General features: G+C 35.1%; 1 protein-coding gene across 1 annotated transcript; it reads left to right on the forward strand.

Moving 5' to 3' along the window:
- The first annotated feature begins 4,099 nt into the window (after positions 1-4,099).
- LOC129229962 (uncharacterized) lies at positions 4,100-18,409 on the forward strand. The gene is made up of 4 exons (XM_054864344.1): positions 4,100-4,255; positions 4,818-4,979; positions 7,912-7,963; positions 17,833-18,409. The coding sequence occupies exons 2-4, from the start codon at positions 4,908-4,910 to the stop codon at positions 18,234-18,236; spliced, it is 528 nt and encodes a 175-aa protein (XP_054720319.1). The 5' UTR covers positions 4,100-4,255; positions 4,818-4,907; the 3' UTR covers positions 18,237-18,409.
- The last annotated feature ends 319 nt before the right edge of the window (positions 18,410-18,728 follow it).

The following is an 18,728-nucleotide window of genomic DNA, read 5'->3' on the forward strand; positions in this document are numbered from 1 at the left end:
TCGATTTCATTTTAAAAGTCATAAAGTAAGCAATCTTGTTCTTTCCGCTGCGAATAATACAAATATTAAGACTTACGGCACAAAATTGCTAGCGGTAGATTTCGGGTTACGAAGGAAATTCACATGGCATTTTATAGTTGCAGATGTCAGTAAACCAATAATTGGTGCTGATTTTTTGGAAAACTATAGCCTAATTGTTGACATTAAACGAAAATCTCTTATTGACCCACTCACATCGCTAACCTCAAATGGTCGTACTTTAAATTCTTCGATACCGGCAATAAAAAGTATTTCTGGAAGTTCTAAATTTCATAAATTGTTGTATGAATTTAAAATTATTACTCAGCCCGCTGCAGGGTTGCAAAGTGAAATAAAGCATAATACATTGCATTATATTCAAACAACTGGTCCCCCGGTGCAAGCGCGAGCACGCCGTTTACATCCAGCTCAACTTAAAATTGCGAAGAAGGAATTTGAGTATATGTTAGAGCGTGGCATTTGCAGACCTTCTCGTAGCAATTGGTCCAGCCCTCTACATATGGTTCCAAAAAAGTCCGGGGACTGGCGTCCGACTGGGGATTACAGGTTGTTAAATAAAATAACGCGTCAGGATAGATACCCTGTTCCATATTTAAAAGATTTTGCACAGCAACTTCATGGTGCAAAAATATTTTCTAAACTTGATTTGTTAAAAGCGTACCACCATATCCCGGTAAATCCGGAAGACGTATGCAAAACTGCTATTATAACTCCGTTCGGATTATTCGAATTTCCGTACATGAATTTCGGATTATCGGGGGCCAATCAGACGTTCATGCGATTTATGCACGAAGTGGTACGTGGCCTTAATTTCTGCTTTGTATATTTGGATGATGTTTTGGTGGCTAGTGCAGATCAAAAAGAACATGAAAAACACCTCAGAATTCTTTTTCAACGTTTCAAAGATTACGGGATTAAAATTAATGTTGCAAACTGCGTATTTGGGGTATCACAGGTAGATTTTCTTGGGCATTCAATAAATGAATCTGGCTTCAAACCTTTACCGGATCGCGTCAAAGCAATTTCAGAATTTAAATTGCCAAAAACAGTAAAGAGTTTGCGAACTTTTCTTGGAATGTTGAATTTTTATCATAGTTTCTTGCCAAAAATTGCAGGCATACAAATTCCTTTAAATGAATATCTAAAAGGGAAAAATAAGAAAGCTAAAACTGAAATTAGTTTATCAGAAGAAGCAATTGCAGCTTTTAACAAATGTAAGGAATTGTTGACTAGTGCTACGCTTTTGCATTACCCGTCAATAGATGCAAAATTAGCATTAATAACAGATTGTAGTGATTTTGCAATGGGTGCGGCTCTGCATGAGGTAACTCCCCAAGGTCTCAAACCATTAGGTTTCTTTTCGCGTAAAATAACTTCAACGCAACAAAAGTATTCAACCTATGATCGAGAACTATTAGCGGTATATAGCGCAATAATACATTTCAGATATATGTTAGAAGCACGCCCATTTGTGATCTATACAGATCACAAACCTCTCACTTTTGCGTTTAGTCAAAAAAAACGATTCTAAAGCTTCCCCCCGGCGTTTACGCCAACTTGATTTCATTTCACAATTTTCTACTGACATTCGTTTCATCGAGGGAAAAGAAAATATCGTGGCAGATACGCTTTCACGAATCGAAGAAATTTCCATCCCCTCTACTGTTGATATGGAATCGTTAGCGAACGCACAGTTGGAAGATTCGAAGCTTTTAAAAAAATTGAATGACGCAAGTGAAAGTCGATCGCTGCAAATTAAAAAATTTCCGGTTCCGAATTCGGATAGATTTTTACTTTGTGATATTTCAACTTCAAACATTAGACCTATTGTTCCCGACTCTTTTCGTAAAAAGGTATTTGATTCGTATCATAATTTGTCTCATCCTGGTATACGCGCTACGACAAAATTAATAGCAGCAAAATATGTTTGGCTAGGTATGAAAGCAGAAATAAAATTATATTGTCAGGCTTGTTTAGAATGTCAGCGAACTAAGGTTCACCGGCATACAAAATCCCCATATGGCAACTTCCCACTTCCTGACGGAAGATTCAAACATATTCATGTCGATTTGATAGGGCCCTTATCAATTTGTCGGGGATATACTTATTGCGTGACAATTGTTGATCGCTTTACGCGTTGGCCGGAGGTTACTCCGATAGCCGATATATCAGCAGAAACTGTAGCTAAAGCTATATATTTTTCTTGGATTGCTCGTTTCGGTGTTCCTTCAGTCATTTCTTGTGACCAGGGCAGACAATTTGAATCCTCACTATTTAAATCGTTTGCAAATTTGTTCGGAATTAAACTAAGTAGAACGTCAGCTTACAATCCGAAATGCAATGGCATGGTTGAAAGGCTGCACCGTCCTTTAAAACAAGCCATCAGTTGTGTTTCAAGTACGGCATGGGTAGATGCCCTACCCTCAGTGCTTCTCGGATTGAGAACAGTCTACAGGGAAGATTTAGCGTCTTCAGTCGCCGAGCTCGTCTACGGTGAGACACTTCGTTTGCCTGGAGATTTCGTCATGGAATCGAAACTGCCGGTTCTGAGTCCGACTTTTCTGCAGCATCTGCAAGGGATAATTGGATCGCTTCGTCCGACCCCAGCGTCACGACATGGTATTCCTAGCGTTTTCATCCACAAGGATTTGGACTCGTGTACCCACGTCTTTTTGCGACATGACGCGGTGCGACGACCTCTTCAGCCGCAGTATGACGGACCCTTCCCTGTGGTGAAACGGATGGTCAAGGACTTTGTAATATCCGTGAAAGGTTTGGATAAGACTGTTTCTATTGACAGGTTAAAGCCGGCATATTTACTTAACCAGGATTTGTGCCCGGATATTTCAACTCCGACTCCTGGTCCAGTGACGACGCGTTCTGGACGACAAGTTCGCTTTCCCGATAGATTCGTCTCTCCCTAACTGTTCGAGACTCAGAGGGGAGTATTGTAGAGGACTTATTATTTTTGCATATTCAGTCGAATTTGCATGTAATTTTACTTTATCCTGGAAAGATTAGCCACCGAGTGAGTGGCAACAGCAAAAACATTTATTTATAAGCGAATCGCTTATTTGATAGATTCTGTCTCCTACTTGCATGCCTGCTAGTGGCAGGATGTACGACGTCTATGTTTTTAAATTGTAAATAAAAGAGTTTTATTTTATACTCAAGTATTTTTCATATGTTCGCGGCCAAACGACCTTCGCGACACACGGATGAAAAGTGCAAACTTCGCTACAATATCATTTAATAGGGAAATTGCATAAAATTTACTGTTTTTTGCCCATGACTTTTTTCTAAAGAACAAATATGGTCAAACAAAATAATGGGACCTAAGTTGAGCCATCCCCTATCCATTAAAAAAAGAATCATCAAAATCGGTTCACTAGGTGAGACGCTGTGAGTGGACAAAAAAAAAACATACATATAAACTGATAACCGCCTCCTTTTTGAAGTCGGTTAAAAAATGAATACATAAACTAAAAATTATTGCTTATGCTAAATAATGTTTTCTAAACAGATACACAAAGTAAAACAAATAATTTTGTTCTGAAAATTTTAACACTTCTGCTTTTTTTGTAATTTTTAGTTTTGAATTCTAAATTGGAAAGTATAATAAATATAAATCATAAAAAGTGCGGGGGAGGGCGGTTGACCCCTCTCCCGAATTTCGAAAATATCAGCTGAAGTCTCTGAAGTTCAAAAACACATCTTACAACGTCTCGAAAGATTATATGAATTTCAAAGTCTTCATGGTGTAAAAATATAAAAAATATGTTGAAGTTCTGGTCTGAAACGGTAGTAAATGATGAAAAAATATTTTATCTTTTACTCTTTGGTCAACGAGTTCAACTGTATTAACTTCAAATTCGGTTTTATTTATATATCTTTTAACTTTACGAAAACAGTAAACTCAAACTGAAATTTGTTTTCGTTCTCTAGAAAGCGTGACTCATAAAGTCCTTTTTTCTGAAGTTAATTGCATCAGAATTTATCTCCATTTTAGGCGCACTGCGGAGGGTGGGGAGGTGAGAGTTGTCCGGTTCCGGAGTTCCGTCACTCGTCACGTGATGTCTGCTGAGAGCTTGGGTTTACTGTTTAAAACTTCCTACTCGCGTCCGTTGTTAGTTCTTGGGCTTGACCAACGAGAATTAGTGAAACATTAGATGAAGTGTCGGAAAATCTTTTGGAAACTTTTGGACTTCCTTAAATAGTAAGCCATAAATTTCTTTACACATTTATGCGAATGATTCTAATAAAAACGTTTAATGAAATTGTACGACCTGGGGAAAAACATAATCTTAACAAGTAGTAGCGTGTAACTAGGGCTGAAGAGTCGGAGTCGAAGAAGTTGAAGTCGAACTGATTTTGAGGTAAAAGAGTCGGAGTCCGGAGTCGAAGGTATGAAATTCCAAGAGTTGGAGTCTGAGTAGGAGTCAGTCATTTCCCTCCAAGTCCGCAACTCTGCTAATGCTTTCGAGAGGCGGAATGAGTCGGACTGATTTTGGGGTAAAGGTGTAGGAGTTGAATTATCTAAAATTCCAGAAGTCGGAGTCGATCATTTTCCTTCCTAACTCCGCAGCCGTGCGCATTACTTCTGTTCTTTTGAAAAATAATTTATCTGGAACCTGTTTCCCCTGGCACCTGAGATTTTGCTATTTTTGTCGGTCTTTATATGCGTACATTACGAGTGTGTACGTGTGTGAACGAAATAATTTTGAACTCTGTGATGTTGATGGCTTTTTAAAACATTGCATTGCGTTGTGTGTTTTCAGATTTCTTGGAAAATTGAAAGCTGCCAAATAACAGGAGTTTACGTTCCTAGAGTTGAAGCGTGGAGCAGTGTTTACAACGCAAGCGACCAAATGAATGCCCCCTGTGTTTACTCAGGGAACCAACGGGTTAGAAACTACCACGTCGAAACTCCTGCCATTAGGGTAAGTTTCGGAAATTTGAGAAGTGAAAAAAATAATAGTAAACTTATGCATTTTTTTATTTGTTTAATTTTGCTAGGCATACTGTCAGGCTCTGGTAAAAAGATCTTCGACTTTGGACGAGTCTATTTCTGTTAAGGTTCAGTAAGAAGAAATTATTTGATTGGCACAACACCAACAGCCCCACTCCCCCGTATTCGGCAACTCATACTCCCAATTAAAGCGTTCATGGAATCGTTTGAGCGTCAACATAATCGGAGATCTTTTTACCAGAGTCTGACTGTAGTACCTTTTTGTGTTGAAAGGGCTCTTCATTATCAAAATTATATCAGTGAATTTCATTTGTGAGTCATATTCATTGACATTTTATCTAAATATTTCATTTCTTCTTTTTCTAACTAACCATTAATCAAGAGTCAAAACGTTGAAACTTCGAAAACATGTTTTTCTAAAGTTCTTAGGTTCTCTACAAACATTTTTGTTGGAATGGAGAATACAAGCAGAATAATTCAATAAACCCAGTTTCAAAAAAAAATATTTTAAAGCAAAACAAAAAACTTTTGCAATAAAAATTCAAAAGATACATTAAAACAGAATCTAACGTCCTCATAATATTCTATAATTACTCACTGCATCATGCAAATTCCTATTGTTCCCAATTAAAATAATTTGTTACCACGTAGAGCTATATATATATATATATATCTCATAGTTTTATAAACTGATGCAAACTGAAACATAACTAAATATGTTTCATTTTATAAAAAATAGTAAATTTTTTGAGTTAGAAGTGGACTAAGCGATTGACATAACAACTTAGTGTGATTAATACTACTTACATATTATCAGTCTAAGGTTTGTGTCAAAAGTTGAAGTAATAGTTACCTCAAAGTTGTTAAACTAACAGTTAATATCATGAACGTTAAAGGTATAAAATACAAATGTAGCATAAGTTTTTTTTTACTAAAAATGACTAAAATGGAGCTCTAAAATGTCCCCGGACGGGTGACCGGACGTGCCTGTGCGCGTTATAGGAGGTCTTGGGTTCGATCCCCATCGTTGCATTGGGTAATCTCTTTGTGCTGTAAAACTTTTTTGTGTTTTGTCTGCAGATAAAAATTTGGGGAAAATGCCGTAATTATTAAATGTAACAGAGGCAAGGCGCATGCAGTCCTCTTATAATTGCGTGAGCGAAAAGTCAATGAGGTCGTTTTTAAAATTATAAAAGTATTTTTTTCTGAAAGAGCATGCTTAAAAACATAGGATCTGATCATTTTTTAAATCATTTGACTAAGTTTAATATTAAAAAAAAAAAAAACTTTAAATCGGTGCGCTTTCATTGTTTACGCTTCTGCCGATGACATCAGAAATGATGAAATGCCATTCACTGATGCAATTCACAAAGAATAATATTTAATTCGCATCTTTATTCACGTGTACTGGCAACGATATGGTTGATAGCAAGCGTGGAGCGCAATATTTAATTCGCTTCTTGGTTATCATTACGTGGAAACGCGGTAGACAGATGCGCCAAAGTATATCAGTTGTGACGTCATAAAGACTTATTTTCAAAATCGGACAGATTAAAAATTAAACGTTGGGAAAATGAAAGTTTTTTTTTCTCGCTCCATGTTTTTTTTTTCCCCCATCAATTTCAGTGACTAAAAGTAGTACTTTTGACAGAAGGAAACAACTCCATTGGCAGAGTAACGTAGATTGCCACTTTAATTTCTTTTACAAGCCTGAAAATCAAATGTAAACAAGATAGATTTTGCTTTATATTAATATAAATATTGAACAAAGAGCAATATATCAGTATATATCAGTATTTTTGCCAAGTTTAGAGCCTTTTTTCCATGAAAATTGAATATTTCGCCTTAGCAATATACCGACAGACGAGTTATGACATTCAGAGACCTTAGTTTCGTCCGATGGATGGGTTGAACCGCACTTACTTCAGTGAGAGTCCACAGCTATGGTGTGGTTCAACTCGTCAATTGAAGGCAACAATGACGAGTTGAACCGCACCACTGCATTGATGCGAACTCTCACTGGGGTTCTAAATTTATTTTAGTTACCACTTTGTTGGTACTCAGCTTTGATGAGGTGGCATCTCCGCATCTGCCTCCACCTTCGTTATTGACTATCCCGGATTGATGAGTTCATAACAAGGGCGAAACTGCAGTCTCTGACTATCATAACTCTGCTGTCGGTGCAGCAGAGTTAGTTCAGCATGCAGTTCTGCTTCAGCCCTAGCTTAGGGGCGGAAACTTACTGCTTATGTTGCCGCAGGTCATAGGTTAATGAATTGTTTGAATTGTTTGTTTTTGCTATATTCAGGCACCTTTCCCAACAAGTTTTACACAAAATGACTTTTGGCGCAAGCAATTAATGACCTTGACAGTTCTGTTTGTAGATTCAAGTATTTCTGTGTGCCAAAAACCAATTAAACTACACATAGCTCGCACTTTCTAGGTATTAGTTTTTCGTCTGCATTTACTGAAATTTTTTCCTTTGCGGGATTTACTGTTGGCGGGAAAAAAATTTCAACGGTTGGTAGAAATTGATTCTTTTTTTTTCAAAACATCTTGAAGGATCTCTGCACAAAGAGTCAAAGTATTTATTTCTTAACAATTAGTGTTATCTTGTTAAACACGAAATACTTGTCAGTGTCAAATCCACTTTTGGTGTAAAAAGTATTGCTAATGTAAATTGGTATGTGTTTCTTTGAAAAAAATGAACGGAGTTCAATTGAGACCTCCCAAAACTTTTAAGAAAAAACTTTTTTTAAGTGTAATAAAACATGCATAGCCAATAGCTTTACGTAAAAGACACATCCTGAAAATTTCAGCAAAATAAAAAAAGTCAACTATCCGGAGCTCTCTTGTTTTCCACACTAAAAAAACTCGTTCTTTAACATTTTTTTTCCTTTCAGAATGATGTTAAGAAATACTCCTATTCCTCTTGGGAAAAGCTAATATTGAATCGTAAGTATAGATACATACATACCTATATATTAACTCTAAGTGACGTTTACAGATCTTCGTAGTACGATTCAAACGTTCGGGGAAAAGTTGCATAAAGCCTTACTCTGAATAGTTCACATCATTGAAGCACATCCACCTTCGAAATAGTCACCTTGAGCGACTATGCACGTCAACCAACTTTCGTATAACTTTTGGAAGCACTCCTGGAAGCCATTTTTCGCAACTTCCTGTAAAACCTCCTGCGATTCAGCTTTAACTTCATCTGACGAAAGAAAAAGCAGCGTCCTGGCAAATGTTTTTTACTGCTGGGAATAGGTAAATCTCACCCAAAGCTAAATCTGACGAAACGTGGTGTTCTTTGTTTGACATCCAATCGAAGCGTGCATCCTCAACAGGGAAGTACGTCGCTTTCTTCACCACGAAAAAGTTAAAGCTGCACCGCTGAAGGCCTTAGAGGAGGTTGCGAAAAATGGCTTCCAGGAGTGCTTCCAAAAGTTATACGAACGTTGGCAGAAGTACATAGTCGTTCAAGGAGACTATTTTGAAGGTGGAGGTGCTTCGGTGATGTGAACTAATCAAGTTAAAGTTTTATGAATCTTGTCCCCAAACTTTTGGATCGTACCTCGTATTTCTGAAAGTACGCTTGAATTACTCGGTGCAAGTAGAGGACAGCCCCACTACTTGGTTTTGTGTTTAACATAAAACTTAGTTATTGTAAACTATTGTTTGAACTTTCAAGTAAATTTATGACAATGTTTATTTTTTATTGAATGAAGAATTATTTAGTTTTGCAATTTTTAGGTAGCACTTGTGAACACATTAGGGGAAGATTTAAACAGTTCCCTTACACTTTCGATGATATTAATATCAGTGTCAGATAAGTTTAAAAAAAACCGAGTAAAATTAAAAAATGTTATTTTTCTATAATCTATTTATAAAATTTTCGTTGATATTATTATTTTTTTTCCCTTCAAAAAAACTTGGCGTTATTTATTTATTTATTTTGTATTTACTTATTTTGTTACGAAATAGTTGGTCATCAAATTACTGGTATAAAACTGTTACAGGAAACATAAACACACAAAAATATTTTTATTTTATTAAAAAATTAAGTTTAAAATCATTTTCAAAATAATTAACATACTCGGAAAGAAGCTTAAAAGCAATATAAAACGAGCTGATGCGTGCATCACATGACTTTCTTTTACGCCAATTTAATGATAATGGTGCGTTGGAGTAAGCAATGAAACACTAAATATTTACGCCTCAGATTTATTTCCCCATTATTGGCAATTTTAATGTGATTCAATGGTTAACTCTCTAACTATCGCCAATAGGGACCGAATTGAACCAGATTTTAAAAAAGAAAAAAAAAACTGCCAAATTTGTCTCCAAGTTGACGACAAAACTTGACGACCAAAAGCCTATGCGATAAATCGTCAAGCGTCCACCAAATCATTACACCACTTGCGTTTGCATCGAAATTAACAATGATTTCTCCCTACAAAGGGGTAAAAGACCCCTTTTGTTACATTCGAGTGCAACCAAAAAGGGAGGAGCATAACTAGACACCACTAGGAGTCTACTTACCAAATTTCAACTTTCTACGGCATACCGTTTTTGAGTTATGCGAGATACATATGCACATGCACACATACGCACATACATTTATCCGTACATACAGACGTCACGAGAAAACTCGTTGTAATTTTCTCAGGCAAAATCAAAAATGGATATTTTGGGTGTCCATACGATCTTAGGCATTATATATGCACGCGCGGTCGGGTCGGAAAAAAACCTCAACATTCATTCATGGGTGAGCAAAATGGAAATTAAGGCCGATTTTTGAATGATTTTTTTTTCCGCGAATACAATACTTTCCTTTTTGTTAAAGGAAGTAAAAAATGTAGGTAAAGATTTTGCAAAACCGATAGTATATGGTTGCCCAAGCAAAAGGCGTCCAATCATACGGTTTTCGCTATTTAAAGTTTCAATTATTAAAACTTCGAATTATTTACCACTTCTGTGCGGTGGCGTCTATACCCTCCCCCCGGCACACATTTACACACTCACATCTACAAACATGCACACGCATGCATACACACACTCGTGCTAGTGGAAAACATAATTTGAATTCAAGGCGTCAAAAATTCAAATTTCCTTTTTTTTCTCCAATTAAATTTTTTTTCCGTCGTTTTTCTCCCTTAACTTTCCTTTCTTCTGAGTTAAATTTTTAGTTGCGTTTCTGAAGTTTTCAACGGGTATATTTTTAAATGTTGGGTTAAGTGTTATTTTATCAAAAGCGAGTGTTGTCGAAAACTTGTTGCAAGGGGGAAAAATACATATTTTAAAATCATTTAAGTTTTGACTCATTGAATTTAAATTATGTTTTTCGCAATCACGAATTGCAATAGGACTGTACTCATTGTGCTTTATGTTTTGTTTTTTTTTTTAGTTTCAAGAAATAACCTTCTTTACTGTATGACAAAATAACCTCCCAAAAATTCCTTTCTGCATACTCTATTTCCGAAACATTAATTTCAGCTTGCGCCATTCTTACGCTGCTTTTATCAGAGCTCAGGATCGCAGAAGAGTCGGGAATTTTTTGGTGGTAACGAAATCAGATTCGGGAGTCGGAGGTTTTACAATTTCATGAATCGGAGTCTGTCATTTTCAATCCGAGTTCGCAGCTTTGCTATTGTTGTTGAGTTGAAGCAGGCAGATTTTGTGGTAAAGAAGTAGAAGGTTTTAAAATTTCAGGATTCGAAGTCGGTCTTTTCTCCTCTGACTCCGCAACCTAATTTTTATTTCATTGCCAGGGCCAACGCAAATTTAAATCATTTTACTTCTTTTTTAACCGACGAAAAAACGGAGGAGGTTCTCAATTCGACACGTATATATATATATATATATTTTTTTAATGTATGACCACGCATAACTTTTTACAGAACAGTCTGATTTTGATAATTCTTTTTTTATTGGAAAGGGTATACCCCGAAGGTGGTCCCATAAAAATTTTGAAAAAAAAAAATCCTAACCTAAGGGTGGGAAAAAGGGGTTGATTTGTTGTTCACTCACAGATTTTTAATGTATGACCACACATAACTTTTTACAAAATAGTCCGATTTTGATAATTCTTTTTTTATTGGAAAGGTTATACCCTGAAGTTTGTCTCATATAAATTTGGAGAAAAAATTCCTACCCTAAGGGTGGGAAAAGGGGGAGATTTGTTGTTCACTCAGATTTTTTTTTATATATGACCACACATAACTTTTTACAGAATAGTCCGATTTAGAATATTCTTTTTTTTATTGGAAAGGGTATAGCCTGAAGTTGTTCCTATATAAATTTGAGGGAAAAAATCCTACCCTAAGGGTGGGGAAAGGGGGGCGATTAGTAGTTCACACTAAGATTTTTTGATGCTGAATTGGGTATAACAACCAAAAAAAAACCTCACGATGAATGAGATGCAGACTTGTATGTCTCTCGTGTGTACTCTCTTGAGCAGGTAAACGACAGTATCTGCAGAAATGAGTTTTCGAGATATTTGAAGAATTGTGCGCTGGATTCAGTACTATCAACTGGGAAATGTTGGAATTATATTTTTTTTAGCGGAAACCAAATAAGTTAGTTTGTACAACAAAGCTAACGTACAAACAATGATGACAAAATGCAAAAAAAAAAAAAAAAAAAAAAGATAAAATTGCAGTTATAGCCTTTTACCTGCACACGACAGTGTAGACCTCTCAATCTCTGGTACTTGTGATTAGGGTTAGTTTTCAGTGCCAGTCGTCAAACATTTTTTATATTCAGGATTAGTATGAAAAAATAGGGCGAAGTTTAGTGATGGTGACATACTATTTTTAACCGACGAAAAAACGGAGGAGGTTCTCAAGTCGACACTTATATATATTTTTTTTAAATGTATGACCACACATAACTTTTTACAGTATAGTCCGATTTTGAATATTCTTTTTTTATTAGAAATGGTATAGCCTGAAGTAATTCCCCTATAAATTTGAGGGAAAAATTCCTACCCTAAGGGGGGGGAGAGGGGGTGATTAGTTGTTCACTCCAAGATTTTTTGATTCTGAGTTGGGTATTACAAAAAAAAAAAAAAGCTCACAATGAATGAGCTTCAGACCTGTATGTCTCTTGTGTGTACTGCCGTGGGCAGGTAAGCGGCAGTATCTGCAGAAATGAGTTTTCGAGATATTTGAAGAAATGTGTGTTGGATTCAGTAGTACTAACAATAAGAAAATGTTGGAGTTATATATTTTTTTCAGCGGAAACCAAATAAGTTAGTTTTGTACAACAAAGCTAACGTACAATAGATGACAAAATACAAATTCGTCAGCAATTTGTGTTATCGTAGAAATATCGATCACAGTAGGAAAATGCACACGAACATCTTTATACAGTGCATTATTCTTTAGGAGCCACTGCAATGCCACTTGAAGTTTACCTATATCAATTTGAAACTCCCTAGAATGTTCTAAATTTTCACGACTTTCTACTACGAGCACTAATCCAGTTTGATTAGGTTCAAGCGGAAGTTATTCCGCCAGCTCGACCACATCCTGAGCAAAAAGGATTGCCTGCCCTTTGCACCAGTCTTGGTTCAAACGATTTTGAACTTTTATTATTTTAAGAGAAATGGCACTATGCAAATAAAACGTTTCTCAATTTACGATAACTCATCAATTTCTGTAGGTATTGCAGTTACCGACATTTTGTTCCAATAGGCCTGGGGTGGAGTTTTATGTTTTTTTAATATTGTTTGAACATCGTGAACAAGTAATTATATTACCTAAAGCTACCAGTTCGTTAGGCAAAATAGAGCCTAAATTTTTAGTTTGCAATTTCCTACGTTGCTGAGGATACAAATTTTTTTTGCATATTGAACACGACAAGTCAGCATAAACATTGATTGATTTTTAAAGTTTTCTGCGTTACACTGGTTTCTTCGCTCGCGAGCTGCTTGTCGCATGGCGCTCAGACAATTAGTTCTCTCCTCGGAAGATTCGTGAAGTATCACCATTGCTGAACGGTTACGAGCAGCATCCAAACGCAGCATACGTTCGTCCTCAATTTCATTTGAAAGTCGCTCTCTTATCAGATCTAAACGATGAGCGCGTTGCTCTTCACTCTCATTTGAAAGTCGCTTTCTTATCATATCTAAACGACGAGCGCGCTGCTTATCACCTTCTTGCAATAACCTATCGTTATTGTAGCTTCTCATTCTCGACAGTCTTTCCTCGCGCTGACCTAAACTCTCCTGTGAACGTGTTAATGTAATTCTCTTTCTGTTTGCTTCCAACCTTTTTTCTTTCTCATTAATAGATTCTTCTAAACATCTTTTCCTCATCCGAGCAGCATTTTTTGTAGGCCTACCCATGTTAGTATATAAAGCCTGCTTTTTTAAAATTATTTATGTAACACAACAGATAATTGTTAAAATACGATTATATATATATATATATATATATATATATATATATATATATAATATATATGTTAATAGCTAAAGTAAGGTAGGTAGCTATTTTAAAAGTAATCAAAAATATAAGCATACAGATTATAGCCACATTAGTAGCTTATAGCCACAAAAAATTATAAAATAAAAACTTTTTAACAAAAAAATTGAACCGCCGAAAAAACTGAAAAGCAAAAAATAATAAACCATTTTAATTAAACCTTAATAACTAAGTTCTTAAACTGATGTAAGTATACCTAAGTATATATTTTTGTAATAATTTAGAGTTTTTAATTAACCTTAATAACTCAGTTCTTAAATTAATGTAAGTATACCTAAGTAGTTTTGAGTCGGTGCCAAACAATAAATAAACAAAGATCCCTAAATTACCTAAATTTAAAGAAATAACCAAATAAAATTAGCAATGTAATGTGAAATGTCCGGCGATAAACATAAATGTTTCAAAAAATGCTCCCTCCACACGCCATCATTAAATCATGAATACTAGTAGATCGTATACAACAAAAAGTACCTCTCGTTGGAGCTTTGAAGCCTTTGGGACCTCGCACGAGAGAGGCAAACAACCAGTGAGAAAAATCTTCAGGATCATGTATGCAATTAACGGCTACAGTTGTTATGCCATACTTACGCTGAATAATACTATGACCCACAAAACCATTTATTTGAGCTTTTAACAAGATGAGAAATCCTTCTTCAGTATGATGAACAATGATATAAACATTTTGACTGTTCTATATGAGGCAAAAGCTCAGTAGCAGCCAAATACTCGACACGTGCTTTTTCGAGACAGAGCCATACAAGAACAAGGGCTGGGTCTTAGCGCCGCGAAAGTAGGAACGAGGGGAAAAGTGCCAGTGACGTCACCGGGTACACTCGATCTGGGACATTTGTATAGTGCTTGCTTGCGTAATTCTTCACTCTCTTTTCCGATTTTTATGTTTAAAAATTTCTTGAGGGTTAAGGTTCAAAAAAAAAAAAAAAAAGAAAAGAAATACAAGGGTAAATGTTTTGAGTCCCATCGACAAGCTAATAAGCGATACTAAAAACAAAAACACAATTAAAATCTACAATACAAATTTTTAGTTTCTCTTGTGTAGTTTTGGATATTCTTTATCCAATATGCGTGTTTTAAAGGGGTAGAAAGCGGAAATTTCTCACAATAAAATTGAGCTTATAAAGAAATGAAAATAATTTACTGTGCTTGTCAAGTTTTCTCTTGTGTGTACATAATTTTGTCAGTTTAGACTTTAAAAAATAATTATAATGTTTTTTCCAACTTGTCTCAAAGAAAATGAAAGAGATAAGATAGATATAAGGAGTAACTAAAACATATTGGAATTTCGTGATACCCTATTTGAATCTAAATACTACCGATGTTTTTTAGAGGAAGTTTTTTTTACGAAGTAACTATAACTCTGACCAAGAATCTTAACAAATGTTGTTTTTGAAAACTGAAGTAGAACCTCATTAACCTGGACTAATAGAGGATCCATGTCATCTAAATTGTTTAAAACGAATTAAGCAAAATAACCTATAAATTGAACCAATGTTCATAAGTAAAATACTTGAACACAGTAAAAATTGTATTTTGAATTCAAGAGAATGAAATATAAAGTTGCATTAGAAAAAGTTAAAAAAATAAAAATACATCCTTACAAAAATACGTTATTACGCTAACACGTTCTTTATTTATAAAGCGAAGTTTAGATTAATAGGTGTTTACTGAAATTGTTAATCAGCATTTTAATCATTTCAATTTAAAAATAACATATTGAAATTTAGCAACGTAAACTAAATTTAAATCTTCAATGATTATCACCAAATTTATAAAGCTAACTTATTTGTAGACTGAAAAATTTCTTCACGTCTGAATTCTACAAATCATTACGTTACAGTAATAAATGAAATCTTTCCGAATATTCTACAAAAAAAATTTCTGTGATAAAAACCATTAAAAAAAAATATTTTTGCCGGCTTACCTTTTGTCCTCAGAAAGTTTTTCATTCAAATATTGAATTCTTCCAAATGTTCTTACTTGAAAAAAAAGTTCAATAGCATTTTTATATGGGTCAGGAAATTGGTCTTTCAATACAGAAGAACAATTAAATGGCCTAGCTTTTGTACAATCATAAAAGCTCTAATGTATCTGATTTGAAAGCTTTAAATGATCACAAAAAAAGAAAAAAAAAAAAGCTCCTATACAAAAATAGATATACGATTGAGATAATCAAGATATAGTGTTCATTTTCCATCTCCCATCTCCCATCTTTAAGTCATTGTCGCATCAATGCGAATTATTAATTATTTTAAGCATGGGGATACAGTGTTCAAGAAATTAAGTTAAATCTATTGAATAATATTTACAAAGAAATTTCATGCATTGCATCTAAATGCATTGTAATTTTACGGTTAAAGGAAATTTATTACGGTCTCGCAGTGCCATTACTAAGCTAATTAAATATCATTATATATAATATTAAGTTGCATTGTGACAGGGTTGAACCAAATCCTACAGTAAAAAATAACTTCGTACACCACATTTTATGAAATTTGTCTTGCTCTTTACCTTAACTTTTTAAAATTCTTCCCCCAATTATTTATTGAAGCAGCTTCAAAGTTAGTATTCCATTAAAGAAAGCATTTCAAAACAGAAAGGAAGGTTGTATTCCTAATTTTTTGGATGTGTTTTGAGCTCTGAAAATCTTGAAGGAAAGCTTAAGTTTCCAGAACTTTTTCAGTAACTAGGCCATCAGCACGTGAAGGCGTTTTCAATACTTTCAAATATAATTACACACAAATATTTTCGATTCTAAAAAATGTGACTTTTATGTCTACTTTAGCATAACATGAAGGAAAAATAACCTGCCAACAGATTTAGCGCAGGAGCAGGCGCTTATTTCTGAAGAAACCCTAGTCAAATGTTATGAGACATTTCCAAATTAAAATTAAACCTTGAAAACAATATTCATATCCTTATTCATAATGAGTGATTTTTAGCCTTGTCTGGGAGTGACCTCGGCCCCTTCAACTGCCTCTTAAACAACCCTTGTACAGAGTAAAAATTCTTAAATTGTATTTTAGCTAAGGCATACTACAGTTCTTTCGGCATACGCTGTGGATATTGTCCCGCGGAGTGTACCCGATGACGTCAAAAACGAGTTTTCTCCTCTCGCTGTCCACTTCGCGGCGGATGAAAAGATCAAAGGAACGAGCTAGCCCTTGTTCTTCTATGGCTCTGTTTCGAGACCACTCGACGACGTTCGGGTTTAACTTCGTGAACGCTCGGCATTTTCCGGCGAAGGGGCGTGTCGCCATACGCCACCGCTGCGCCTCACGCTTTACAAAAATAATTAATTAGCTTATTTGGCACCGACTCAAAACTACTTAGGTAACATTAATTTAAGAACTGAGTTATTAAGGTTAATTAAAAACTCTAAATTATTACAAAAATATATACTTAGGTATACTTACATCAGTTTAAGAACTTAGTTATTAAGGTTTAATTAAAATGGTTTATTATTTTTTGCTTTTCAGTTTTTTCGGCGGTTCAATTTTTTTTGTTAAAAAGTTTTTATACGAAAAAGAAAGTATTGTATTTGCAAAAAAAATTTCACTCAAAAATTGACCTTAATTTCCATTTTACTCACCCCCGAATGAATGTTGAGTTTTTTTTTCGACTCGACCACACGTGGATAAGTGTCTAAGAACATATAGACAAGCGAAATATCCATTTTGACGATTCCCGAGTTATTTACAACGAGTTTTCTCGTGACGTCTGTATGTGCGTATGTATGTCACATAACTCAAGAACGGTATGTCCTAGAATGTTGAAATTTGGTACGTAGACTCCTAGTGAGGTCTAATTGTGCACCTTCCCTTTTGGTTGCATTCGGGTGTTTCTAAAAGGGTCTTTTGGTCCTTTTTTGAGGGGGGGGGGAAATCATAGTTAATTTCGATGTAAACTCAAGTGGTGTTATAATTTGGTGGACACTTGGCGATATATCGCCAGTGGTTTTTTCGCCAAGTGTTGTCGCCAACTTGGTGAAAAATTTGGTGATTTTTTTAAAATCTGGTTTCAAGTTGGCTACTGTTGGTGACATTTAGAGAGTAAACTATTGAATCACATTAAAATTGCCATTAATGGGGAAATGACATTAAATTGGAGTAAAAGGAAGTCATGTGATGCACACATCAGCTCGTTTAATTCAATGTAAGCCACAATTTTTCAAAGCTTCTTAGTTCAATACAGGTCCCCCGTTCAAAAGGCTTCGTCATCTTAACATAGAAACATCTCCCTTTTCGGGCGTGACGTATTTGTTTCAGCGAATATGACGTTATTAAAAATTTTATAATCTATTTTTTTCCCTTACAGTTGGTGATGCGGTTGGTATAATTGCTCTGTGGCTACTTTTGTATGACATAACTGGAATACTAAGTCCGCTCCTTATATTTATTGGAATGAAAATTCTACTTGACTTCTATGGATTCGGTTCACGGGGCATCATACGGAACACATACGCATCAAACTATCAAAGATGCAATCCCTTCACAAGAGAATTATGGTTCGCTAAGCTAAAAGAATTGGGGTCTCACCTTTCGACTCAATTAGCATATAGTTGGTTTGTTTCTATTATTTTTTGGAATTTTGTATTACCTTATGGTTTATTAAAAATGATTCCTTCAGTTGTAAATAACGTTGTCATCCTCTATGTTTCATATAAATTGACTTACATGGCATGTGTAAATGTGAAACGAAGGTTTTATGAAACAGATTAAAAATGTTCTCAGTAAATTGATGGAGTTTATCCTGACATTGAAGACCAGATTAAAACGTGCACATCATTTATTCTCGTGTTTTGTTTTTGCTCTATAAAACGCAATAAATTTTATTGAGATGTTTGTAAGACTACTACTTTGTGGACATTTTGAATAAATATTTTATTAGTTGACTATGTTTGCTTTTTCTGTTATTCAGACTATATCTTAATAATGCATAGTAAAAAAATAACTATGAAACAAATTTTTCTCATCCAAGCGTCATGTTTTTTTTTAAGTAATTATGTTTAATTTCTATGTAAAATTTTGCTTTTCCTAAACAAACTATTAATTTCTTAACTGTTAGTTAGCTTAAGTTACTATAAATTAACTATTAATTTCTTAACCTAACTATTAGTTAGTTAACTTAACTACTAGTGGCGTCCTGCGGGGGGGGGGGGGGGGTCCGCCCCGGGTGTCACCCGTCTGGGGGGTGACACCCGAAGTGGAATT

Source organism: Uloborus diversus, chromosome 9 (assembly GCF_026930045.1).
Source record: "Uloborus diversus isolate 005 chromosome 9, Udiv.v.3.1, whole genome shotgun sequence".
Lineage (NCBI taxonomy): Eukaryota > Metazoa > Arthropoda > Arachnida > Araneae > Uloboridae > Uloborus > Uloborus diversus.

Excerpts from the sequence above, each read along its gene's own strand:
- LOC129229962 (XM_054864344.1), top strand. The coding sequence starts at position 4,908 with ATGAATGCCCCCTGTGTTTACTCAGGGAACCAACGGGTTAGAAACTAC. Across the intron at positions 4,980-7,911 it reads TCGAAACTCCTGCCATTAGG|AATGATGTTAAGAAATACTC; the intron begins GTAAGTTTCGGA and ends TTTTCCTTTCAG. Across the intron at positions 7,964-17,832 it reads GGAAAAGCTAATATTGAATC|TTGGTGATGCGGTTGGTATA; the intron begins GTAAGTATAGAT and ends TTTCCCTTACAG.